At 34.8% G+C, this 27711-nt stretch overlaps 1 protein-coding gene across 2 annotated transcripts in view; it reads right to left on the reverse strand.

Annotated features, from left to right (window-relative positions):
* LOC118180101 (uncharacterized) overlaps positions 1–27711 on the reverse strand; it is a 130998-nt gene that overhangs the window by 18288 nt on the left and 84999 nt on the right. For both annotated transcript variants that reach the window (XM_085823709.1, XM_085823710.1), the window contains exons 2-6: positions 23821–24084; positions 21501–21571; positions 20208–20316; positions 11131–11258; positions 492–715 (exon numbers count right to left, since the gene is read on the reverse strand). In XM_085823709.1, coding sequence (XP_085679835.1) covers positions 492–715; positions 11131–11258; positions 20208–20316; positions 21501–21571; positions 23821–24084 — 796 coding nt within the window. The remainder of the gene's footprint in view (positions 1–491; positions 716–11130; positions 11259–20207; positions 20317–21500; positions 21572–23820; positions 24085–27711) is intronic.

Consider the following 27711-nt stretch of genomic DNA (forward strand, 5'->3'; position numbering starts at 1 on the left):
TTGAGTAAGTTATTACAAGACCCGCCTTCTATAGAATTGACAGCCGCGCAGAATCGACATTGGCGTAGCATATAAGGCTTATTAACAATGGCGTATAATCAAGATAAGAATTTCCTTAAATTATAATTTTAGGATACCTGCACAGAACTCAACCGGAATAAGATCGAAGCTTGTTTTCGAGTTGATGCCGCGTCGATCGTCTGTCGGCAGAGAGGTTTTAAATCCTACATGGACTGCCGATCTTGTGCTGTACTCCTGATAGTACTATACTGATCGCTCGTCATGTTTTTTCAGTTCTTTTTGTTTGTATGTATCATTTTATAGAATATCTGCAGTCTTTGTCAAATACAATCTCTACAGATAAGATTTCTCTGCCCAAGCTTTTATATTCCATACGCAGTAAAATAAGCTTGAAAAGACCCTGGATGTAATTTCTAAAACAAAAACATTAACATAAGACCATACTGTTCAATGAGGAATGTTACACTTACTTCTACTCTTTGATCATAACCATAAACTGCACATCTGCTGAGATCAGTGACAGAAAGAGTTCCACTGGAGAATTTCATCATGATGCTTACTGTGTCGTAATCACCTAATTCTCTTACATCATCGTAATTGGCGTGCGCAAAGGCTGAGACATTCTCTGGATATTCACCGAGCAGCCAACATATGTAATCGATATCGTGCACTGCACAATCGTGAAATATACCACCTGGAAGATAAGAGTTGGAAAAGAAAAATAATATGGAGTATGATACGTATTATTTATCATAAAATCAACACAGATAAAGTATTTAATAATAATAATTATAATGATGATGATGATAATAACCCTGAAGAATCTATCTCGCTTTAAACTGTTCGAATCAGATGCATGAATATGAAGCTAATTAGTCACCAATGCACAGAACATTAGTGTATCATGTAATATATCATTGCACCATGCTTTATTCAAATTAATTACAATTAGTTTATAATTACAATTAATTAGAATAAATTAGTTACAAAAATATCACATAAAAAAGCTACAATTAGTAAATATAAGAATGTACACCAAATTATTGCACAGAATGTCTCATGAAACGTAGACGGCCTCCGGCGATAATACCACGAGATGGGCGCCATCTTTCTATCGCTATGTGCACCGAAGAAATGAATAAGAAAACGCAAAACATAGCTAGAAATATTGCTTTATTTGGCGACACCAAGTAGCCTTGTAAGGATCTTAAGTTTTACTAACGTTTATTTTATTTTAAATCTTTACTATCACTTCTTATTTTCTACTTCCGGCCAGAATTAAAAGCTTCAACTTATTTATGCAAATTTGTCTTGCGAACGCCAAGTACTTAAGTTGTGGCTTTTTGCCAAGCAAGGGAGAGGAAGGAGTTAGTAGAAGCAGGCCGCTTGCCTTAGCAGTTTTACTCGGTTGCTAGTTGCCTTCAAGGTCAGAGGTTTAATCCTCTTGATAATTTTAAACGTATCGTAGTGTTAACAGTTCTCTGTACTACATACGGCCTTTCTGTTAATATACGGCCAATCTTCGAGTAGACACTTGTTTATTAATCCAAAGTTAGTTTAGTTAGAATTTAGTTAATATTTTTATATTCTTACGTTCAGACCACAAGTGGTTGGTCTCTGTATTCCGAAGTCCGGAATTCATTGTAAAGAGAGAAAAAATAAAGGGTTTCGTATACCCTTCCTGTGTATCTTGTCTACTTCCCACATTTATTGAACATAGCTTTAGTAAGCTCCCTGTTCCGAGTCAGGTCATTTAAATGTTCCCCAAGCAAGTAAAGAGAAACACTGAACCTGATAGTGGCGCCCAACGAAGAAGAATAACCATGGCCGAGTTTCAAGAAGAACCTGTGCTGCCTGCAGAAGCGGCTCAGAATCCAGAAATGCCAGCTGCCGCCCTGGAAGTATTTGGTTACATCGTCCAGACCATGCGCGCAGCGATGAAACCAGAAGCAACATTTAATGGAAACTCACCGGTAACCAGTTTTTTGGAAAAATTGGAGGACCACTTCATGATGTATCCCGTGCACGAGTTCCAGAAAGTCACCTTAGCTACCAGCGCTTTGAGGGGCCAAGCGCTTAATTGGTTCAAATGTATAGGCAGAAGTCTCTTGGGTCAAGCGGGAAGTCCCACCTATACTTACGAAAATTTCAAGACTGCCCTAGTAAAAGCCTTCCCTGTCGTAAGGGATCGTGCAAAATTAGAAACGGAACTTTTCAGCATATACCAGAAACGAATTGAAAATCTCTCAAGCTTTATTTTAAGAAAAATTCACGTCTTCAAACTTTTGTATGGAAACCGTCCGGATCCTGAGATAATTCAAGTGATTTTGCCGAGGTTACTTCCCAAGTACAAGACTTTATTGAATTAAGGAATCCGACTACACTGGAAAACTTATTTGAGCTAGCAATCCAGTTTGAAAGTAGAAGAACGGCGGACATTGAAAGAAGACGCCAATATGAGCAACGAAACCAATTTGGTGCGCCAAGACCACAGCAAAGTCAAGCACACGGCTACGGAAGCAAAGCGAATCAGTGGGCAAGGAAACCCTAGCATCCAAAAACAGCCGGCGAACGTCGACAGTTCAATAGCAATCCAGGAAAAAAGTCTGAAGGCCAATGGAAAAAGAAGGAAAGCATGGACAGGAAAAAACAAGATTTAAACTAAAACGGAGTTCTACTGACGGGAGGGTGCGGAAATCCAAAGGCCAAGAAAACCCCTCTTCCTTCAAGTTAAATACAGTAATGGTGAAAAATTTGACTCTTCCAAAGATTGAAGTGTTGGTGAATAACATCCCAGCCACCGCACTCCTGGATACAGGCGCGCAGTGTTCCTGTGTGGCAGAAGATTTTTTTAGGAAGTATTTTCGGAAATACCGCATATATAATTCGGATAATACGACAGTGTTAGCTGCGCAGGGAGAAAGATGCAAGTGTATAGGTAAATTACCGCTATACGTTCGTATCAAGGACGAACAAGTAAAGATTATGTTTTTTATAGTAAAGAATCTGCAAGCACATATCATCTTAGGAATAGATTTTCTTTCAGAGGCAGAAGCAACACTGGATTTTAACGAAGCGTCCCTTAAGCTGACGATGAAACCAGTTCGAGAAGAGAAAACAGAACCGCCAATGTTAAACCTTGACCACCTGCCTAAGGAAGAGCAACAAAAAATCCGACAAGTGGTAAGTGAATTTGCTTCGTTATTTAGTGATATTCCAGGATTTACTCAAGTTACTAACCATAGTATCGACACCGGAGATTCACTGCCAGTTCGCCACAAACCATACCGGTATGATAGGAATAAAGAAAAAATTATAGAGTGGCACATTAGATATATGTTACGTAAAAAGATCATAACGCCCATCTCCAGTAGTTATGCTAGCCCGGTGGTTTTATGTAAGAAAAACAATGACTATCCAGTAACACATCCAAAAAGGTGGCGTTTTGCGATTGACTATCGTAAATTAAACTCCATGACTAAATATCCGGTATATCCGTTACCTATTATTGAAGAAATTCTAAGGAACATAACGTCTACCAAATACATGACGACTTTAGACTTAACGACTGGTTATTTTCAAATAGGGGTTAGACCGGAAGACGTGCCTAAGACTGCTTTTATAACCAAGTCTGACACTTATGCATTCCTGCGTATGCCGTTTGGCCTTTCAGGGGCACCGGCAACATTTCAGCGATGTATGGACATTGTGCTAAGGCCTGTTCTTGGAAAGTCCACATTTATCTATTTAGACGATATCATTATTACTAGTGATAATCTGGACCAACATGTACAGGATTTAAGACAGGTGTTTTCATTATTAAATGAGGCCGGTCTAAAAGTTAATGTCGAAAAGTGCAAATTTGCAGCCCCTGAATTAAAATACTTAGGTTACAAAATATCTCAGAAAGGAATCAAGACAGATGAATCAAAAATAATCGCTGTGCAAAAGTATCCGCCGCCTAATACGGCGAAGAAGCTCTCTTCTTTTCTAGGACTTTGTTCATATTATAGGTCCTTTATAAAAGATTTTGCAGCTATTGCTGAACCATTGTTAAAATTAAAAAGGAAAAAGGCAAGGTTCTCGTGGACGGCCGAAGCCAATAGTGCTTTCGAAAAATTAAAGCAAGCATTAACGCAAGCCCCGGTTTTGAAATTTCCTGAAAAGGAGGAAAATTTAGAAATTTCAGCGGATGCTTCGGATTATGCGGTAGAAGCGGTACTTTCGCAAAATCAGCAGCCCGTGGCATTTTTTAGTCGAACTTTAAATCAAACACAAAGAAATTATTCCGCGACGGAGAGAGAGGCACTTGCAGTTCTGTTAGCAGTGCAAAAGTTCCGAGTCTATTTTGGAAGAGCGCCAATAACAGTGTATTCTGATCATGCGGCGGTAACTAGATTGTACTCAGGGAAAAACTTATCCCCAAGGTTAATAAGATGGGCACTCAAGTTACAAGAGTATAATCTGGTAATCAAGCACACTCCCGGAAAGGAAAATATCGTAGCAGATGCCCTATCGAGAATAAAAATAGATGAAGAAGGTAATACTGTAAAGGTGGCAATGCTCACAGCATGTACAATAAATTCCCGAGAAACTGTAATAACCAAACTGGGTAAGGATCCTGAGTTTAGAAACATTTATGAGTATTTAAATGATCCTGAAAATTTTAGCCACCAAGATATTGTGGCGATAAGAAATAGGGCGGCCCATTACGAACTAATAGATGGTCTATTATTTTATACAAAAACTACAAATTCCAACAACGAATTTCGACTTGTTATCCCAGCTAGTCTTAGATTAAATATCCTGCAGGAGTTACACGACAGCCCATTAGCTTCTCATGATGGTATTCGAAAAACTATCCAACGCGTACGCGAGGCAGTCTGTTTTCCTGAACTGCAAAAGTTAACAATGGCGTATGTCCAGTCCTGCCCAACATGTCAAGCAGTTAATTATATTAATTTCCGACCGGCCGGGTTTCTAAATAGTATTAAATCCGAATTTCCAAATGAAATAATTGGCATCGATTTATTGGGCCCTTTCCCAAAAAGTCAGTTAAATAAAAGTCGGTATCTCCTTGTTATGGTTTATCATTTTAGTAAATGGACCGAAATTGTTCCCTTAAAACGAGCCACCGCGAAATTAGTTACTGATTCTATTTTAAATAAATATATTTTAAAATACGGGGCGCCCCTAAAAGTTATATCGGATAATGGTCCTCAATTTGTAAGTAATGTATTTGAAGACATGTGCCAAAAACTGGGCATACGTCATTTAAAAATGGTCCCGTATCGGCCGCAATCAAATATAGCGGAACGGGTCAATAGAAATATTGTGAAAATTATCCGTAGTTATGTTAAAAATTTCCATAAAAGCTGGGATAACTATGTCAATGAATTTGCTTTCGCCCTTAGGACCGCAAAACATGATACAACGGGCAAAACTCCTGCTGAGTTATTTTTAGGCAGAAAGATTATAACGCCGTTAGATTTTTTATATATTATAACGCCGTTAGATTATTTTATGTTCAACAAAGAGCCCCAGAATTTAAAATGGGTGATATAGAAAAATTAATTAAAGAAGCAAAAAAGAACACTGAAGTAGCACAAAGAAAACAGAAGCTCTATTATGATATGAAACGACGGGGAGTAACTTATAAAGTAGGAGATGAAGTATTAAAAATTAAGCATTCACTTTCTTCAGCACCAGAAGATAAAACCGCCAAATTTTTTCCACGATTTGAAGAACCATATGTCATAGAAAAAATAACTCACGCTGTAGTGGTGTTAAAAGCCAGGAATGGTGAAACATGCTCCGCAAACATTGACCAGATAAAACCATACTATGACCGTAATAAAATGCAAATATTTAAAGATCTTTTGCAGGATCCGGCACGGCAGGCACAAGCTCCAGAGGTGGAACAACGACAAGCACAAGGGCAAGCCATTAGGAGGCAGGAGCAATTGAAAAGAAAGTTTCCCCGTTGGAAAATTGAAGGTAACAAGAAAAAGAAGCCGTTCCATCAACCAGAAAAGAGAGCGTACGACCACCCCCAGAATGAAGAAGGGAGAAGTACGACGAATGCAAAGAGAGCCAGGAGAAATAACGGCAACTATAACCCGGCTCCCAAACGGAAGATCTACCCATCGGACAGGACTCTACGCAGCAAATGTCGACGAATTGCGGAAAGAACACCAGCGACGGAGGCAAAGATACAAGGAAAACTTGAACGGCCAGCAACGAGATCCAAGCAGGAACGAGAGAGAAGTGTTCCGATTCCGCCAAGACCAGCTGCTATCAAACGGCCAAGATACAGGCAGAGGCGAAAAAGAAGGTCTTCAAGGGTGACCGAACTGGAGAGAAAAGAAAGTTCATAGAGGAAGGATCTGAAGGGCGATCCCGCACAAGAAGGAAGATAAACCAAACGCTAATCTTTGCTACCTTCCAGGACTGGGTAGAAAAAAGAATGTCCGAATATCACAAAGATAAGTAAAATTTTATGTTACCTTGCAACCTTAAGTTAATCTTTCATTCTTACTGCAAGTGGCAGAATTCAAGACGTTTTACCTCATGTGAGGTCTACCTTTATCGCCAAAAAGGCGAGAAATGAGTTGTTACCTATTTTGGTATTATGTTTTTCAATTACTCGCGAGTAAAACTAAAATTAATATATAATAGGAATGTGTAAATACTTGAATATTGTAAAAGTTATTGTATAAAATTTTATTTAAAAGATTCTGGCAAGAAAGAAGTTTTAGTCTGAAAGACTTTTGAAATGTAGTATTTCAATGTAGAAGAATTGGCACTTGCTTGGAAAAGAATAGAAGCTAACAATGTACTACTAATGTATGTTTTCAAATGTGTAAAATTAACGGCATGTTGATATGTTCTTATATACAATGTGAACTGTTATTTTAAATGTTAAGAAATACCGTGATATGGTAAAAGTGAATGTTAAAAATTTTTTTTATTCGTGTGACTGTAAAAAGACTAAATCATGGTGAATATGTGTTAAAGGTTGAATGATGTAGTTAGGCTCTCTGACGGTACACTTCAGAGTTAGCCACTTTCGGAATAGTACCTCAGGCTTTAGAGATGAATATAAGGTGTGTTACGAGGTCTCGTTATGTTGAATTTTAACACGTTAGTGTTTTGATTGCAGGCGGTAGTGTTGAACACTTGTACATAAACACATTCGCGTTTGGTGTTTTCTTTTACAACACATGTCAGAGAGCACGGGGAGAGAATTAAATAAAGTCATGAATGAAATAAGAATGTTAAGAGAAATATAATTATACATGTTACTTGCCATTTCATTGTGTAACATTTCATTAAACTAGTTTTCCTTCCAGATCTCTGGAAGGAACCAGATTTCAACTAGAAACTCCTGTTTAGATGCAGTACAGATGAAAAGTAATTGTCCATGGAATTGATAATGTAAAAACGAATTTTTTTTTTTAATTTCTAGTTTCTAGTGAGATCTGTTTGTAAAAGATTGGCCTCGCGTTAGATTCTAGAGCTAAAAGTTTTCAACAAGGTCGTTTTAGACCTCAGTTTCAAACTAATTAACTCTGGCGGGAAGTATGTAAGGATCTTAAGTTTTACTAACGTTTATTTTATTTTAAATCTTTACTATCACTTCTTATTTTCTACTTCCGGCCAGAATTAAAAGCTTTAATTTATTTATGCAAATTTGTCTTGCGAACGCCAAGTACTTAATTTGTGGCTTTTTGCCAAGCAAGGGAGAGGAAGGAGTTAGTAGAAGCAGGCCGCTTGCCATAGCAGTTTTACTCGGTTGCTGGTTGCCTTCAAGGCCAGAGGTTTAATCCTCTTGATAATTTTAAACGTATCGTAGTGTTAACAGTTCTCTGTACTACATACGGCCTTTCTGTTAATAGACGGCCAATCTTCGAGTAGACACTTGTTTATTAATCCAAAGTTAGTTTAGTTAGAATTTAGTTAATATTTTTATATTCTTACGTTCAGACCACAAGTGGTTGGTCTCTGTATTCCGAAGTCCGGAATTCATTGTAAAGAGAGAAAAAATAAAGGGTTTCATATACCCTTCCTGTGTATCTTGTCTACTTCCCACATTTATTGAACATAGCTTTAGTAAGCTCCCTGTTCCGAGTCAGGTCATTTAAATGTTCCCCAAGCAAGTAAGGAGAAACACTGAACCTGATAGCCTGATGACGATCAATAAGCAAAAAGACATCAAAGTGTGTAGCACCGGCATTGAAGGGGAATAGATTTTTCAGCGGTCGCTCTACCGTATAGAAATCGTGACCACTAAAGTTCCTATTCGGCCTTTACTAGCTGTTGGTTGTGGGCACATAATTCGAATTACGAAAATGTTTTAAATAAAGCAAATATATATGTTGTAGCTTTTTAAAAAATCCAATACGAAATTTAATTTATATGCGTTCCCCGATCCTTACACTTATGCTTGGGAGAATGTTATATTCATTATGAAACAATATAAAATGTTTACTTACGTGAGACGAAATTTTAATTTTTTAGCTTGCGATATTTAAGGACCTAATAGCAAATCTCAATAATAAAGCTAAAAAAGAAAAAAAAAAAAAAAAAAAAAAAAAAAAAAAAATGATATTTTGACGTTTGCAAAAAAGGGTTTGTTAAAGTTTTTTACGCTCCACCGTCTGCTCTATTATTATGTGCTTTTACACTGATTAAAATTTAGTTAAAGCTTAATTCAGATTTAAGATGATTTAGTAAAGGTACTTTATGAGTGTCTATGATAGAACAATAATCTTTATATATATAAGCGACTAAAGTGTGTGACGCCGATAGTTTATTGTTGCCACTCAAAAAAATGAGAGCGGAAATTAACGTTTCTGCAGTTTTTAACTAATATCTCAACCGATTAAAGTCGTACGAAGATGCGAACGGTATCGATGGATTCAGAGAGTTTTTTGGAATCCGAGGATACGCGTCTCGAATTTCAACTCGGCGCTGTTCCGCAGATATTCGAGAAAAACAAATTTGTCACGTACCCAAATCCCTCTTAATTGGGAAACCCAAGAAAAAAAAGTGGAAAATGTAGGGGGAAATTAGTTTCTAATTCATATCTCGGCTAAGTAAAGTCCCAAGAAGACGCGAATGGTCAAAATGGCATGACACGGACCTGCAGAATCCAATGGTGTGCTTCGCTAAGCCCGGGAGCCAGCCGTTTCAGGGGAGATGATGTTACTTCACCCCATTATATATATGCGGCTTAAGTGTCTGTTTGTCGCCTATAGTTTATTGGTTACTTGCGTAACTGTACCAGCCAATGGGGTGAAGTTGCCACGGCACAGGGTTGCCGTTTCAATTAAGACGTAAACAATTTCCTGTAAAACTTGCCTTTGCTATGACCATCAATAAGTCTCAGGACCAAACGCTTAAGCGTGTTGGCATTTTTTTACCTGAGCCTGCATTTGGACACAGTCAACTTTATGTTGCCTGTTCAAGAGTTCTTGAAAGAACTTACGTAATATTAAAAATATTGGATGGTTCTCTGCAAGGCGAGCTTAAAAATGATGGAAAGATCTACACAAGAAATGCTGTGTACAAAGAGATCTTTGACATGTGAATTAACATTTCATTATTTAAATCACCTTTATTGACTGAGCTAGCGGTGGACTCTTAAGAAATGTACCGCCAGTGGTTTCCTTCATTGCACTCTGCTTAAACCAATTAAGCAAGTAGAAGGGGGAAACCCACTGGGGCAGTAAGCAAAGGGGCGTCCTCGCAGCCTGCCCTGAGTAATTCAGTTTATATTAGCAGACACCTTTGCCCAAATCATTTTAATTACAATTTAGAATATCTAGAACAGCGGTCATTTCGTATGACCGCCGGGATTTCTAGTTTTATCATAGACAAAAAAAGATGAAATTCGCAGGTAAATTAGTAAACATTTGCGAATATTTTGCAGTCGAAGATTTGCATTAACGCCTCGGAGGAAAGGTGTGCACAAATAACTAGTATGTAAGAAGTAATAACTAGTATAAAGATTATATTAAACATTTTAATTAAATTTTACAATTATTGACGAATCGAAGTATGAAAACTTATCCAGCACTGTTATTTATTTTAGATTAAGAGTAGTAGTGATTTTAATATATTTTACATTATACACATATAGATTTTTACTTCCTTGTACGAGATAATCGCTTATATAATTGAAAATGCAATTAATAGATTTCGTTATTTAGGCGCCCCTCGCTTTTATTTTTTTCCAATATAAAACTGTAGATGAATTCTTTAAATATAATTGTTTAATATACAAGTATTACTCTTATTACACTATATGATAAATTAGTTTTCTCTTTTTAATGAATTAATTATCATATACATTTTAAATAAAATCTTTTTTTTTTAAAATTGCATTATTATTATTTTTATTTTTGTTTCAATTACATTTTGTTTCATCAATAAGAAAAACTTTTAAAAACGAATATTGGAAATTCATCATTATGTGCGCCAAGATGGCAAACTCAAAAGTAATTTTTCCATGAGAAACGCCTTTTTTCCCAATGTTTGCTTCAGACTGCAACACATTTTTTTTTTAATTTAAAAAAAATCGCTTTATTTATACTTTTTTAAAATTATTCTTGTTTTAAAAGAGGATGAAATTTTTGTTTTATAATCAGTGAAGATTTTAAAACAATATAACCATTGCATTTCAGATGTCGAAAGTTTAAAATAATAAACCTCAAATAGCCTAAAAAAATATCTATTCTTAAAATTTCAGAGTTAAGTTATAGTTTTCATACAAGTTCCACTGAAAAGTTCACTACGTTCGAAGACGCAAACAATAAAATTCTGATAGGCTTAGTTTGTTCGTTAAACGAATATATGTACGAAACATAAATTAAACATTAAAAAATTTAATTGAATTTTAAAAAGCAGGTTCATCACATTACATTGTCATCCACCAACAGATTATCAGTAGATTAAAAATCGATTACAAAATTCTACAATGTGAAATACCATGGGGGACTAAATAAAAGCTTATAAAAGATAATGCTGTAATAATTATTGGTAAAGTGAAGATGAACTGAACTTCTGAAAGAAAGACGCTGGCTTTATGCAACAATAACAATATACCTGATATTTTAAGATAATCTACGCCGGGTTTCGGGGAATCTCGGCTGCACGTTTTTACAACTTGGACTTTACCGATTTCACCTGAATCAACACGAGATTTTAGACATCTAAGACCTGGATCAAAGCGTCTGCAAATAAAAAAGTAAATGTAGTAAAATAAGAAGCAAGCATTAGTAAATTATAAGGAACAACCTCAAACCAATAAAACTAAGCAAAAATAATAACATAAAATTAAACAAAATTCAGTGACATTTTATTAAAAATCTCTTCACTTATTTTGATTAAATCGGACAACGGATTTCCCTTTTTCAAAAAGTATTTTACCAGTTAGCAGATCCCCTAAGTGAGATTGAATTTCTGCCAAATTTTACTATCGAAAACGCCGAAAAAAACCATTCCACAAAGTAGTTCTTTAGCATTAACTGCCATAAAGACTAAGGAAAGAGAGCAGTAGATCATTTACTTATTATTAGGGGGTCCCGAAATATTTCAGATCCAAACTTCTCTTAAATAATTAACCGAAAATTTATGGTACCAATTAGAAATGTATTAGTAGACTTTCTATCTAAGGAAAAATAAAAGGAGAGAATGCACAATATATAAAATGTGTATTATTTCTTGAAGCTGCTGGTCTAGATCAATGCTTCTTAAACTTTTTTCAGACGTGATCCATTTTTATGACTGAGATTTTTTCGCGACCCCAGGACCCGCGACTCCAGAATATTTACGAAAATTTTGTGAGACCCCATAAGCATTGCACAAATCCGACACACGCGTGAGTGAAACTATCAATTTTTTCACTTGTGCTGTGATATACTATCGCAGGTTTAGGTCATTAACTTTAATTTCTGAGTTTAAGACATAGAACAATGTGAAAATTTTAAATAAATAACAGACGAAATGACAGCGTCACGTGCAAAGCAACTAAAATGAGCGTTTCTGTAATAAAAAGAATGCGTCGAAACGTTCTCGTTTTTCTCTTTCTGTATTGTCTTATCTTTATCTATCTTCGGATACACTGTGTAAAAATATTTGATAATTGTAAAATTATTATAATAAGAAATATCAAAACTGCTAAAATTTTTGGCGACCCTCTGCTGCAGGTTCCGAGACCTAGAGTTTAAGAAACTCTGGTCTAGATCAATGGTATTCAAATTATGGACTGCTACCCCATTTGGGGGGGGGCAAAAATTTATAGGGAGGGTCGTAAAATGGATAAAAATCCTAAAACAAAAAAGCGAATTGGTGGTATCTAAGGCTAGATACTCTGAATGGAGTCACGAAATTGATTTTTGGGATAATTTGCATTTTTTTTATCGCAGTGCCATAAAGTTTGAATACCACTTATCTAGATTAAAAATTAGATTAAAAAAATATTATTGTTTCCCTACTTTTTTAAAAGTAAAAACATCTAAGAAATGTATAATTGCATTCAGCATACGAATTTATAGAAAAGAAATCAATTTTAAAATAAGAACAAGTATCACTAGAAACATTTTAATATCACAGATATTGCGTAGAGATTTCACAGAATTTATTAATTTAATTTAACTATTAATTTAAATTTCTTTGAAGTTGTTAAATGAACTTTTGAGATGACCCGATGTCTGCGGTCTAAAGAATGCATTTTGCACCACAAGACAAAAGTGCACGTTTGCAGCCCATACGCGGCTTCCTTTTCTGAGCTTGCGCATAAGTTTGTTATACAGTTGCTGCGCATTCGTCTCATTTAATTCAATCATATATCATTTATCAAGTGTAACTTACAAGCATTAATAGAAAGTGAATTCCATATTTTATTAGGGCTATTCGTTGGGTGCTCCGCGATGCCCTGCTTAACAAATACTTATTTATAAAGAAAAGACTTAATATTATTGTAACGTTATGTCTAGTTTCTATCTATGCAAGGGAAAATGAAAAAGGCGCGCAGCATGTAGTCAAACACTCTTTCGTTCGTAAATAGCTTTTAGAGGATTGCCTAAATTAACGGTCGATGCATAGTCCTCCAAATTCTACTACTTGGATGAAGCCTCTCGTGTATTTACGAGACTGCTGTGCAACTCAATTCGGATATTCCAATAGATAGTTACCCAGACTGTTCCACTAGCTGCGAAAGCATGTGTCTCTCGGCAAGGAAGGCGCGATTGGAATGTTGGCCGTTATTTCTCCATACGGTGATCATGAACATTGAAAGATGAATGGGATTTGTTGATAAAGATTGCATGTCTCTAGAAGAACATTGTCCAAGATGATCCAACTAGACACCTACCACATGGCTCTCCTAGGTTGGGAGATCAGATGTAGCCTCCTTAATGGACGCTGAGATCTAATCTCATAGTCTATGTATTTCTGAATTGTATTGTCTCATATGCTATAGGATGCATGGAGAATGGCAAATGCCATCATTTGGATAGTATTAGTGACGGCACAGACCCTGTCATTTATTTTCTATCGATTATACCATCCTCGCAAGCATGTGTGTTTGAGATATTCTTACTCTCTGCATAGATTACACGGATCTGCTACAGTAATAGCTGATACTATCTTTTGAATCAACAGATGTCTCTCAGACCTATGATGTTTTCTCTTTAAATAAGATTACGCCGTCGAATGCATCTGTTGCAACTTATGATCTTTTTTCTTATTCTTATTATTTACATTTTAACAACATCGATAAGTGAAATTTCTGCTTACCTTTCTTAATAAATATCCACAGGAACGCTTGGAATTCCTTTTCATTTTTCTCACACAGAAGCTTTATTTACAGCTATGTACAAGAATTGTATGCTTACATTAGAACATTCATCATATTTTTCTGGTTGCCACTACATCTATCTCAAAAATCCGCAATGCGGTAAGAAAAATATAACAAGCTAAAAGTAAAAAACGCTGCGCCCTCTCGTGGCCAGCTACATAAACTGTAACATCCTCCCCCTCGATGAACTCTTGGTTCATCAAAGGATTGGATTCTGAAGTTATCTTAAACACTAAATGTTTTTAATGCTCTACAAGTTTAAATGTTCATAGATGCAGTGTTCGCAATTTAAGTTCATTGTATTCAGTTCAAAGAGTTCAAGTCATTTCTAATGGGTACAATAACTGCACAGGACGACGAAGATGAGTTCCATTAGCTAAACGGACAGTGCAAGCCCTTATTTTCCCATCTCGTCCTGGATGACACTCCTGTACAACTCCCATCTTCCATAATAATCTTGGTAATTTTTCTTCATGTACTAGAACTACAGAGCCTTTCAAAAGATCTGTTACGGCATTACCTCTCTGAATTTGTTTTACGTTTCTAATTTCAAGTAAGTATTCTCTTTTCCATCTTTTCCAAAACTCTTCTAATAACCTTAGCCGGTATTTATATCGCCTTGTTAAATTTTCTTTAGTTGAATCAGGTTCAAGAATTTTGCCAGATGGTAAGGATGTTAGTCTTCGTCCAACTAGAAAATGAGCTGGCGTCAGCGGTTCTGGTTCTCCAACTTCACTATAAACATACGTCAGTGGACGCGAATTCAATATCGCCTCAATTTCAATTAAAACTGTTTCCAGCTCTTCAAATTTAAGTGAAGCCTTCATGAGTATTTTCTTTAAACATGACTTGATAGATCTAATAAGCCTTTCCCAGAAACCGCCCCACCAAGCCGCCTTCTCGACATTGAATTTCCACTCAATACCTTTATTACCAAAATAATTTTGAACTTCTGTGTCCTTGATGGTATTCCATAGTTTTTGTAAATCCTTGTCTGCTCTTTTGAAGGTTTTTGCATTGTCTGAATATATTATTCGACATACTCCTCTTCTTGAAATAAATCTTCTAAAGGATAGAAGAAAATTGTTTGCTGTTTAGCTAGACACAAGTTCCAGATGCACTGCTCTGGTTACAGCGCATGTATACAGAGCAATATAAGCTTTCCCAGTTTCATCCTTTGTACTCATAGGACCAGAAAAATCAAGCCCTACAACTTCGAAGGGATTTGCCTCTGTTATTCTTTCGATTGGTAAAGGAGCGATATCCTGACTTAGTGGCTTAGCTTTAAATCTGTAGCAAATCACACATTTGTTAATATTACTCTTTACACGCTGCCGACCCTTAAGTATCCAAAATTTTTCCCTAATTTGAGTTAAAGTTTCAGCTACACCAGCGTGTGCTTGCATTTCGTGACAGTCTTTAATGATATGATCTGTGAAATAAGACTTCTCAGGTAGTATTGCTGGGTATGTTTGATTATAGCTTAACCCAGTATTTTGAAGCCTTCCTCCTACTCTGAGTATTCCATTTGAGTCTACAAATGGATTTAATGTAAATATTTTCGAACTATGTATGCTTTGTTTCATCTTTAATTTCCTTATTTCTTCTCTAAAATTTTCTTCCTGAGTTTTCTTGATCCAGAAATTCTCTGCTTCATTCATCTCTTCAGCTTTAACAGGTCCAATGCTTCTTAGTTTTGGGTTTTTCAAATTATTGATAAATCTGAAAACATAAGATGTTATTCTATATACCTTTTTTATGTCACTAAAGTTCTCGATAGGAATGATATTTTCAACAATACAGTTTGCTGTTAAAATTTCTTGCTTCTTTCCTTTTCGTTTCTCAGAATTTGTTATTTTATCATCTTCCTTAAAATTTCTCGAAGATCTGGGCCAAACGCTGTTATCTTTGACAAGCCAAGGTGGGCCATACCACCACAGCTCATTTTTTGAAAGGGTTTCTACCTTCTGTCCTCTCGTCAATAAGTCCGAAGGATTCTCATGGCTGGGACAATAATTCCACCAATCTGGATCAGTTTTCTCTTGTATTTCTAGACACCTATTTCGTACAAATTGTTTCCATTTTGTCGGATCAGCCTTGACCCAATGTAATACAATTTCTGAATCTGTCCACATATAAATCTTCATTTCTATGTTTTTCAACGAATGTCGGATGTATGTGATGAGTCGAGCTCCTATGACTGCTCCTAAAAGCTCCAGTCGAGGTAACGTAACCCTTTTTATGGGAGCAACTCTTGCTTTGGACATAACAAATGATGTTTTTGTTAACTCATTTTCATTGTATCTCAAATATACAACGGCACCATATCCCTTTTGGCTACTATCTGTAAAACAGTGCAATTGAATATTCGACAGATTTCCATTTGACAGATTGTTGAAATAATGTCTTGGAATTTCAACATTTTTTAATTTAGGAATTTCATTATACCAGGTTTTAAATCGATTCTGCAATTCTTGATCAAGTGGTGCATCCCATTGGTAACCTCTTTGCCAACATTCTTGCATCATCATTTTAGCTGCAACAACAAAGGGAGATATGAAACCGATAGGATCGTATAGTTCGCCCGCAACTTGAAGAATCTTCCGTTTTGTTATTTCCTCAGTCGGATCCTTGAGTAATTCATCTTTGATTCGAAATTTCAGTTTATCTGCTTCATGATTCCAAATATATCCTAACAAAGTGCTATTCATTCCGTCTACATTAAACTTCGTATTTTCAGCTGCATTCCAAATCGCATGTAATTGGGCGTTATTGCTCCTCCACTTTCTCATATTGAAACTAGCAAGCATCATAATTCTTTTCACGTCTTCATAAATTTCTGCAGCTTCTTCTTCATCATCTGTACCATGAATCAAATCATCTACGTAAAAATTTTCTTCAAGAAGCTGACAGATCTTCGAATATTGTGCTTTCAACTTTCTTGCGTGATGCTTTATAGTTTCTGCTAGTAAAAAGGGGCTACAGGTTGCTCCGAATATTACACGCGTCATTCTTAAAATCGTCGGTTGCTCCTTTTCCTTTGAAGTCCAAAGAAATCTTACTGCATTTCTGTCCTCAGGCTTCAACAGAATTTGTAGAAAAGCAGCTTCGATATCTGCAGCAAATGCTATTTTGTGTTGACGAAATTTAATTAGCAAATCTAATAATTCAGGGTTTAAATTTGGTCCTGAATGTAAGCAATCATTTAAAGATAGACTGTCATGAGTATGCGAGGAAGCATCAAATACGACCCTTAATTTCGTAGAATCGTGATCTTCTCTGATTACACAATGGTGTGGCAAATAATAGATGTTTTCTTCAGAATTCTTCGGAGCCTTTTCAGCTATTCCTTTATTTAGATAGTCTTCAATTACCCTTGAATACTTGTCATAAATTTCAGGATTTTTCTTAAACCTTCTAAGTAAACTGTTCCATCTGTTTAAGGCGATGTTATAATTACTACCTATTTCGTTCATATTGTCCTTCCAAGGTAATGAAACTTCATAACGATTGTTTTTATATTCAATAGTTTCTTCAAATCTACGCATAACTTCAGTGTCATTTTCATTTGCTGAATAGTCATGTATTCCAATTGCATCTAAATCCCATAGCCTTTTTAGAGCTGCACTAATTTCCAAATTATGTGGATGTGAAGTATTCTCAACAACATTCATTACCGTAATTCCGGAATGAAGTGTAGAAACATTACTTAATGCTTCAGTTCCGCTTATAGTGTAACCAAATAAGGTTTCAGAGGCAACAAGACCCTTTGATAATCTTTTAACCTTCCCAGTGACTATTTTCCAGTAATAATCATTACCAATTAATACTGATATTTGAGAGTTATGGACACCTATATCTGTAGCATCAGCAAGTCTTATCGAATTTTCCTTACAATAATTAAGTATTTCCTTTCCTGGTATACCAATAAGAGCTTGATTAATTTCTGGAGTTTCAAGAGCTTCAATTATTATTTTCCCAGGTCCACATATATCTTTAAGAATAACCTTAACCTTTTTAGCCTTTTAACTGTAGGCTCAGTAGAGCCGAAGATGTAAATCTGAAGTTCTTCTTCTCCCACAACACTTAATTTTAATTGTTTTGATACTTCTGTCAGGATGAAAGATTTATGAGAGGCAGAATCGAAAATGAGTCTTACATTTTTTCTTCTATTCTGACCTAAAGCTATTGCATTTGCAGTTTGTAAATAAACCCTATTTTTGTTATCTCTTTCCGAAATTGACGCCACCACTGTGTCTGTTTTAAGCTCACCTTTACTTTCTCGTTTATTTTCAAATTTATTATCATGTAAAATAGTATTATGCCTTAATGAACATAAATCACAGCGTATATCCGAGCTGCAACGGGCAGATGTATGAGACTTACGAAAGCATAAATAGCATCTGTTAGCCAATTTTAGATTTTTTCTTTTTTCCTCAATTGGAATTGCGCAATTTGAAGTAGAATGTTTCAAAGATTCATTTTCAATCTTCCCACAAAATATACAATCGGCTGTTGATGTATTCGTATTCAACGACGCAACTGCTGGAACAAAATGTTTGTTTTTGAAGGCAGTATGATATTTCTCACTTTTAATAAGGTCTCGCGATTGATGTTTATGTTGTTCGGTTCTAATGTTAAACTCGGAATAGTTTGGCGATGTTTGGAAAAACGTACGCTCTCTGCTTTCAACTTCCTTCTTCAGAAATTCCAAAATGTTAGTCACTGTGGTTTTTGTGTCAGGTGTTAAAGATCGATTAAACTCTAAAACCAATTCGCTAGGAAGTATCCTCATTAACAGTGGGCATAACAAATAGCTGTAAGAATTCGAAGTAACGTTAAGGGAATCAAGGCTTCTAATTTCAATTTCTAAGCTATCATATAAGTTACGTAATGTTTTAATATCATCCATTTTTTTAACTGGCTTTAAATTCAGCAGACGATTCATATGTGCATTTTTTAAAATGTCCTTTCTACCAAACCTTTCTTTCAGAATATTTATTGCCTTAGCATAATTTTCGGCAACTAACGGTAATCCCTTTATTGACATTAAAGCTGTGTCCGCTAGTAAAGATGTGAGGTAATTAAATTTGTCTACATCCTTTAAAGCAGAGTTATTATGTATAGCAGATTCGTACTGAGCCCAAAAACTTTGAAATTCACATATTTCGCCTTTAAATTTATTTATGGTTAGTTTCGGAAGTTTAGCGCCATTTGTATTTGTGTTCTCTATCGTATCTATAGTAGCAGAATTAGATGGCAACTTATTTAATTTAACACATTTTCTATTTCTAACTATTCTACTGATCTTCGATTTACACAAGGTAATTTTATTTTTATATTCCAAGCTATCCTGTATTTCAGTTTCGTACTCTTTTTCATCTGTTAGGACAGATTCGATTTCAGAGTTCAATATTAGTATATCGTTTTCATTTTCATTTAAGATGGATAAATCATCTTCTAATAAATCAAATTTAATATTATCCGATTCTATTTCCTTTTCCATTTTAGCTATCAGTCTTGTTACTGATGCTCTTAACATTCCTCGCTTCTTTTTTAGTGCTTTTAACTTATCCATCTTAATAATCAATATTCAATCACTAATCGAACAATAATAAATACTTAAATCACAATATATCTAAAGATCACTGTTATCTCGGAATTTCGGCACCATGTTGCAACTTATGATCTTTTTTCTTATTCTTATTATTTACACTTTAACAACATCGATAAGTGAAATTTCTGCTTACCTTTCTTAATAAATATCCACAGGAACGCTTGGAATTCCTTTTCATTTTTCTCACACAGAAGCTTTATTTACAGCTAAGTACAAGAATTGTATGCTTACGTTAGAACATTCATCATGTTTTTCTGGTTGCCACTACATCTATCTCAAAAATCCGCAATGCGGCAAGAAAAATATAACAAGATAAAAGTAAAAAACGCTGCGCCCTCTCGTGGCCAGCTACATAAACTGTAACAGCATCTTAGTAGCATTCTTGAATACTGATAGCAGTATGAAAGCAAAAATATCCTATTCCATTTGCGCATGACAACACAAGTTACTTTAAACCCTGCATGATACGCTTTTCTAAGTCTCAGTGGTACATAAACCATATAATGTCACTGCTATTAAAATGCTAATCATCAGTATAGCTCTATAAATGACAGTTGCATACTGACTTTCACAGTTGTGGTTAGATTTTTTGTAAGTGCCGATATATTTTGTAGCAGACTGTAAAAGGTTATTTCACATAATAGAACGTTATTGTGAGATCATGATTTTGCTTCGTATTTAATTTTTGATTTCTTTGCATCTTACCTGTTAAAAGCAGTCAACAGGGGTTTGGAATACTTTTTCGATGCCTCTAGGCACCTTTCAATTCCTTCATCGTCCAGAGCTAAGGGTTTTTCACAAAATACTGCTTTGCCTGTGAAGAAAGGGTAAGCAAAATTAAAATATCGTTATTTCGAAGACGCAGGAGAAGAAATAGTAACTACTTTTACGTGTGTATGTTATGTAAACTAAAAACTGAGTTTTTTTACAATCGTAAGTATTTACCCGTAGAATGAGAAATTCTTTACCTGTGTGATATAAATTGAGTGATCACGATATTGTTTATTTTAATTGTCCTACAGATAAAAAAATGTCCTAGAGATTAAAAGAATTATCACTTTTTTTTTTTTGGTCTAGAATATGTAACGTACAAACGAATAAATAAATAAGGAAACAAAAAATGTGACGTGTGAGCTAAAAGTTCTACAATGAAAGAGAATTTCAGGAATCACACTTCGTTGTAATAAAATTCTGCAAGAAAGTTCTGCATAAATATTACGCTTCTCTTGCTAAACAGAAATACTACTTACTACTGACATCTGACAAAATAAATAAAAAATGTCACTCTGAAAACACTTAAAAAATTCTGGGAACAAAACAATACATTAGATCGCATTCGGATATATTTTGTAAGGAATTTCACCATTCCCGCTTCGCGTGCTCTTGCATTAATAAGTGGTTAAAATGTACAGCTCGCAGATACCATGGTCCATGATTTAAATCGCGGAGAGGATACAATTGATTCCTCAAGGTAACTTAGTTTTTCAAAATCTTAAATTTGAGCAATAGCGATCCACACCACCTGGATTTTGTCGACTGGGTCTCATGTGTTTCCCGGAAGAATGTAAAGAACTATCACAACTCTTTATGCATATCTTCACAGTTTTTGGTTTGCACGTCAAGCTGACAGATGGAAGATTTATAGCTTGAATCCGCCCTAAGATATATTTTTTATGTTTCCTTTTGGGAGAAACTTAATGCCTACAGTTTCTTCTGAACTGAAAATATGATGGACAGTAACTCTTTATCATTTGGTTTCGATCGACTAGTTCTCCTACCTTGCTCTTTTGATGAAAAAGATTTCAAAGAATAATTGCATCCTTTCGTAAGTTCTTTCGTGGTGTAAGTGATTAGCACGTCCATCTAGCAAGTGGAACATGGCGAGAGATAGATCATTTTCGTATTTCTCATACCGATAAGCCTAACAGGCTTTACAGTGTTCAATATATAGTCGTATAAATCTCACAGAAATAAAATAATAATAATAATTTTACTTACCGGTTTCAAGAGATTTAAGCACTAATTCTTCATGAGTGAAAGTTGGGGTACACACCAAAACAGCGTCAACTCTGTTATAAACAATACCAAAATTGTAAATAAAAGCAATTTTACAACTACCATAATTGATGAAATAATCATTTAAACACGAAAATACGTAAATATACGCAGTCTGTTCATTTTAGAACTCAATTCTCCGATTTTTAGAGTATATTGCGAGCCGCTCAGTTATTATGAAAAATACACCCTGGACTGAATGAATTTAAACCTTCGATGCAAAGTATCATATTTAAAAAATTTTTAAATTAAAAAAATTCTTTGACAAAATTACTTTTAAATATTTAAAAATATCATCAGCATTACATTGTATTGCTTTCCCTAGAGCAGCAATTTCATCCCAGGAAAAAAAGGCAAAATTCACAAATTGGTCACGGTTAAAAAGGGAAAATTCACCAAACTTTCGAGGCCTGGAAGCTGCACTAAACATTTCAAAAAATATTTGTAAGCCAAGGTTTGGTTTAGTTAATTATGGCAAAGCACATTGGGGCTATCTGCCTAAGGGAAGGGATGCCTTCGTAGAGGTCTTTCTAAGAGAAACTGGCTTCTAAACACGTTACACATGGGAAAAACTAGGAAAACGGCCATGCTGCCAGCCCGTTCGCCTGCAATCGAACTCAGGTCGGAACTACCAGCGTTCGGCGATTTTACCACTCGGTTCCTGGTTTTAGGCCAAGGATTTATATTTATGTTTCGGGGGGGAAGAGGTACCAGAAACGAAGCAATAACAGAAGCGACACGTATGATAAAAAATAAACGTTATGATAATACATTTTTTAAAATTTTAATTTAATTTTATTTCAAACAAAATTTTAACCGGTAAAATGAAATTCTGGAAGCAAATTCAGCAGCGTTATTTCAGATCAAGAATAATTAGGCAGTATTTTTAAACACGATATTGTGCGCGCAGGAATGTTCTTCACTAAATTACACGTTTTTAACATTGTATCATTTAGAATTGAAATTGTTTATCGCCACGAACATGCAACAGATACTGACTATATGCAGTTCAGAAGACGAATTTTTCTTGAAGAACTTAAATGGGTTAATCTTTGGATTATGGTAACTTGGCTATTTTTTGACGAAAATTTGGCGACCAACCCTGCTACAGCAACCTGCTAGTTTTTTTTCGGGGGGGGGACGCCATTTTGTTTTCACAAAGTAAAGGAATTTTTTTTTTTTTTACTCAACATTTTTTTCCAAGAATCTGCTAGCCGAATTACGCTTATGCTAGAACTTTTAAGGAACAAAAGTGCTTAATCATGACGAAGATTAAGTGCGAAATTGGGAGAAAGTGCAGAATCGCCCACTGCTTGCCGCGTTTTTAAGAATTGCACATACACGGTATCATCCATGTACACGTCGACCTATTTTCACTTAAAAAAACATCCCAGAATTGCACAAAAATGGCATTGCGCACACTCCTGACTTTATCCATGTACACTGCTAAAGTCCTAGCTAGTAACCTTTATCGCCTTACCAAAATGTCGCCAAACTACCTGTTACCATATTCCAAAGATTAGCCCTTAAATGTTTAGTGTTATAGCTTCTGGTTTGAATTTGGAATACGATTGCTTTGCACTGTATTTTTGCAAACATTCAAACAGAAAGTCATAAAAATGTATTAAACATAAACATAATCTAACACTTTCAATAGAAATTTTAAAATATAACAGTGGAAAATAAAAAATTTGCGGATTTATTCGAAATTTGCTGAAAAATCTAATGTCAGTGAAATCTTAGAAAATCTTCTCATTCAAGTAACTATTCAAATAATAGTAGAAATGCGTGCCTCAATAAAATTACAATCCTAATTACCACTAATAAGCAAAATAATTGAAAATAAATAAGAAGGTGCACTGAAAAAAATTGTTAAATATGCTGCAAAAGCACATACAGAAAGTTGACTTTTGAACAGCGGTCAAAGATTACTCTGATAAAACATGCAATGTAACAATTCATTCTTACTACACATCAATCGCATTCATGCCTTCATGGCACATATTAGATCTGTATTAAGTCTCTCAGTTTCTTATGTGACCTCAAAGGAGAAAAGTGGATAATATTTGTTTTTCTTATAGATAAATATTTTTAGTTGTAGTGAAAGACAGTTTCTAAATTGGCAACATAAAACCTATTACGTCAAAAATCAGTTTTATTACCAATTTTCGGGATTTAGATCGTAAAAATAAATTAAGTCACTTCTAGCTTATGAACTGTTTATCTGTGCAATTTATAATACATTTTATAACCAGAAACTTGCCTTTTATCTTTGAAGATAGTATCTTGTTCTGAAGGTTTCAGAAATGTCGTTTCGGGTTCCAGAAGTCTCCATTTGTTCTGCACAAAATTCACTCGTTCTTCAGATTCTTCTACGCAGTACATGATATGAGCTCTAGGATTTCTTCTGAGATTGTCCAGATGGATGGTTCCTATGCGACCAAGTCCAAAAATGGCAATACCTACTACAGGAGCTACATCTGAGAGATAGCACTTTCTTTGGACTCCTTCCATGTCTTTCTTGTAACTAGACAAAAACAGTAACACGAAAGAGTTACAAAACTGATAGAGCAATGACTATTAAATAGGCAATAAAAAAAGTTCGGACAATAAAAAGAAGGAACAATTTTTTTTAATATATGTGAATGGATCAATATCAAATGATATGGCATACTTTAAGTTAAAGATGTAGTTTTACAGGATGACGCACAAAAAGGCAGCCATGTAGAATTATACATATTTTAAAACATGGGAAAGAAATGACACGGAAAAGAACATGAAAATCAATATGTAGAAACATAGAAAAGAATATGTGGATAAACATGGACATGAAACAATGAGTAAATATAGCTCCAATAATTACTTGAAGAAGCGGCTATCTTCCTCGGTTCAAGTTTACATTCTGTTTATAACTCTCTTCTATAACTTTCTTCCTTGCATTCTTCCCAAGTTTGCAGCAGAATATCTTTTATTAGCCAATCTATGATCTTAACTTTTCCCAGAATTCGGCATTTATTATTTTAGACCATTTTTTTTTCAAGTGTAAACTGATAAGCACAATTTTTGTGCTGCCCAAAATAAAGCTATGCATCATATGTAAATAAATGATTAATCCATAATTTGAAAGCATATACATATAAAATGAACTTCATCCTCCTCACAGGAGAACTCGATGTACATCTAGCAGTTAGATGTAGAATAAAACTACTCTAGAAAGAGATACAAATAATTCGAATAATTATTTCATATTTTAGAGAACGCAAGAATTACTTTTTATATGAGGTACACTGCTCAATTAAAAAAAAAGGGGGGGACAGTATCTCCCGTTCTACTGGGCCGATTCACAAAATTCAAATTGCGTTCTTTATGTCTCGAAAGCGCGACTTAGGATATATATTAGATTTATATATAACACTATTCTAACATAGATATTTTGACACAAAATCGGACTTTTTCTAAAATAACATACCATTTGTTTTTACATATTTCGATTCTACGACTCAAATTACGCCTAAATATGAAATTTTGTAAAATTTGGAGATAAATTTACGGAGAAATTCACAGATTTATGTTGACACATTGTTTTCAGTTTGCACCAAGAATAGTTAGTTGGCGAACTTCTTAATATATGGCAACCTATTTTCCTTTCCCGTGAGCGGGAAAAAAGTAACCATCGTTCCTTTTTTCAAATAATGTTCTTCATATTATATTTTTAATTATAATTGTTATTACTTTAAGTAATTTTTTTTTCTTTTTCGAACATTTTAATTGTTTAAGTTGCACGGTTTCTTTCGAATAACTATTTAAAAAATTTATTTTTACCCATTCGAACTGCGTAGTTTAAATTAAAAGGTGTATTGTTTATTATTTTTTTTTCAAATAGTTTTCTTTATATTATATTTTTAGTCATAGTTGCTATTTTAGGTAATTTTTAAATTTTTAGACTTTTATTTTAATTGTTAGTGTTGCATTGTCTCTTCAGATAATTATTTTAAAATTTTCTATTTATTCATTCGAAATGAGCATTTTAAATATATTTATTAATATAAATTTTCCAGGATTATATTTTATTTATTTGAATTGCTGAATTGCGGTTCTTTCAGAAGAATACTTTGTGTCGCACACTACGGTGCATCTGAAAACTGAATATATTAAAAGAGAAAATACAGTAAAGCACAGTTCACACGCCTTTCAATGTTCCGTTCAGAAAAGATATATATAAATGAGAAAGATGTATAACCGACATTTTAACTTAGGATGACTTGCATATACTGCTTTAAACAATTTTATCATTGTGCCCGTTGCTTTACACAATTTTATCCTACATTTGGTTTCTTAAAATGTTATTTATATTTTAGTCAAATATTTTATTTTTGAAATCGCAAGAATCAAATATCATAAGATTAAAAAGTTTTAAATTGGGGGGGGGAAATACTAAATTTTACGCAAAAATTCATTTTTTCTTCTCTTTTTCTTCAGGCATTCTGCTTCATTCTTGCTCTTTTTCTTTAGGCATTCTGCAAGTATATTAAAAAGTATCCAACACTTTTCGAAACAATCTTGGTATATCTGACAATCATTTTAAATAAAGTTATCGCCTTCCATTTCATAAAGGCCCACAAACGGCTGAGCGTTAAAGTCGCTGAACACTGGTAGTTCACTCCGGAGTTCAAATCCCGGTAAACGGGCTGGTTGCATGGGCGTTTTCGTGGATTTTCTCATGTGTAACGTGTATGCCAGCTGGTTTCCCTTGGAAAAATCTTCACAAAGGCATCCTTCCTTTTAAGCAGATAGCCCTGCTTTGCAGTAACTTAATAATCCAATTCAATCCTTTTCATCAGTATTTGGTCAAAGCCTTTATCAGTCTTTAGAGGCTAAGCATTTTGAAGGTATGAGGTGAAAGGAAAGGCTGGTTTCATCAAGGGGTTTTGGTTTATTTAATTATGACAAAGCACTCTAGGGCTATCTGCCTAAGGGTAGGGATGCCTTCGTGGAGGACTTTCTAAGGGAAACTGGCTCGTAGACATGTTACACATGGGGAAAACCACGAAAACGCCCAAGTAGCCAGCCCGTTCGCGGGATTCGAACCTCGGACCGAACTACCAGTGTTCAGCGCTCGGCTGCTGTTTCATCAAGAGGAAAAAAAAAGTCTTTAGATGACATCCAGATACATTACTGGATAAACTCCTGAATCTTCAAATAATTCGACTGAGAAATCATGGGATTCTCCGTCTATGATACGATATTATGTTCTATAACGTAATTTAAATTTATACAGCCATATATAGTCTAAAACCAGTCGCTTTTCACTTTAATCTGCAATGATATCGTTTTTGTCTCTTCTGTTAACACAAACTCAATTGATGGCATTTGTTGGTGTACACTTCCAAGTGGTTTCTCTTTGAACACCTAAATTCTTTGAAGTATCCTGAAAGTATATTCGTCCAACTTTTTGAAACATTTTGGTATGCGTGACAGCCAAATTTCCATGCAAATTTTTGCTTACTTTTCTCCCTAATTTTCTTCTTTCCTGCTACAGTTATTTTCAGTACTCACACAAGAAAATTAAGATTTTTCGATTGCTAGACTTCCATAAATTTTGCATTCTTGCAATTTTTTAAAATATCAATTACATGAATTGCGTTTCAGCTGAAGACAGCTTTTCATTTTCTAGTCATTTTAACTATAAAGTTTAAAGTGAAGTCCAAAGGATAAATATTTTAATTAAAAGATTTTTTTTTAAATGACAAAGAAATAAAACAGTCCAGCAGTGTTTATTCTGTACCACCGAGTGACCCGATTCTTATATCGCCTGAAACAATCTAAATCATATTAAAGATCATGTTTTTTTTTATACAAGCTATAACGCGAGAGAAGAATTAGCTTCTTAAAACATTCTTTCTAAGAGAATTAATATAAACATTTATATTTATATATATTTTTTTACAGCTGGGACTTGAACCAAACTGTCAAACTTTTAAAGTTTAATTTACATGGTGGTTATAATTTACGTTCCGCTTTGAAATGGTCATAAAAGGAAAACTACTGGACCAAATGTTATCACACTTGGGAATCGTGTAAAGGAGGTTATGGGAATTTATTTTCCGCAGGAAAAAAAAAAAAAAAAAAGAGTTCAAAAACTCACCACCAGGGG

The sequence above is a fragment of the Stegodyphus dumicola genome, chromosome 1 (genome assembly GCF_044657685.1).
Source record: "Stegodyphus dumicola isolate Sdum_Otavi_A_Nest chromosome 1, ASM4465768v1".
Classification (NCBI taxonomy): domain Eukaryota; kingdom Metazoa; phylum Arthropoda; class Arachnida; order Araneae; family Eresidae; genus Stegodyphus; species Stegodyphus dumicola.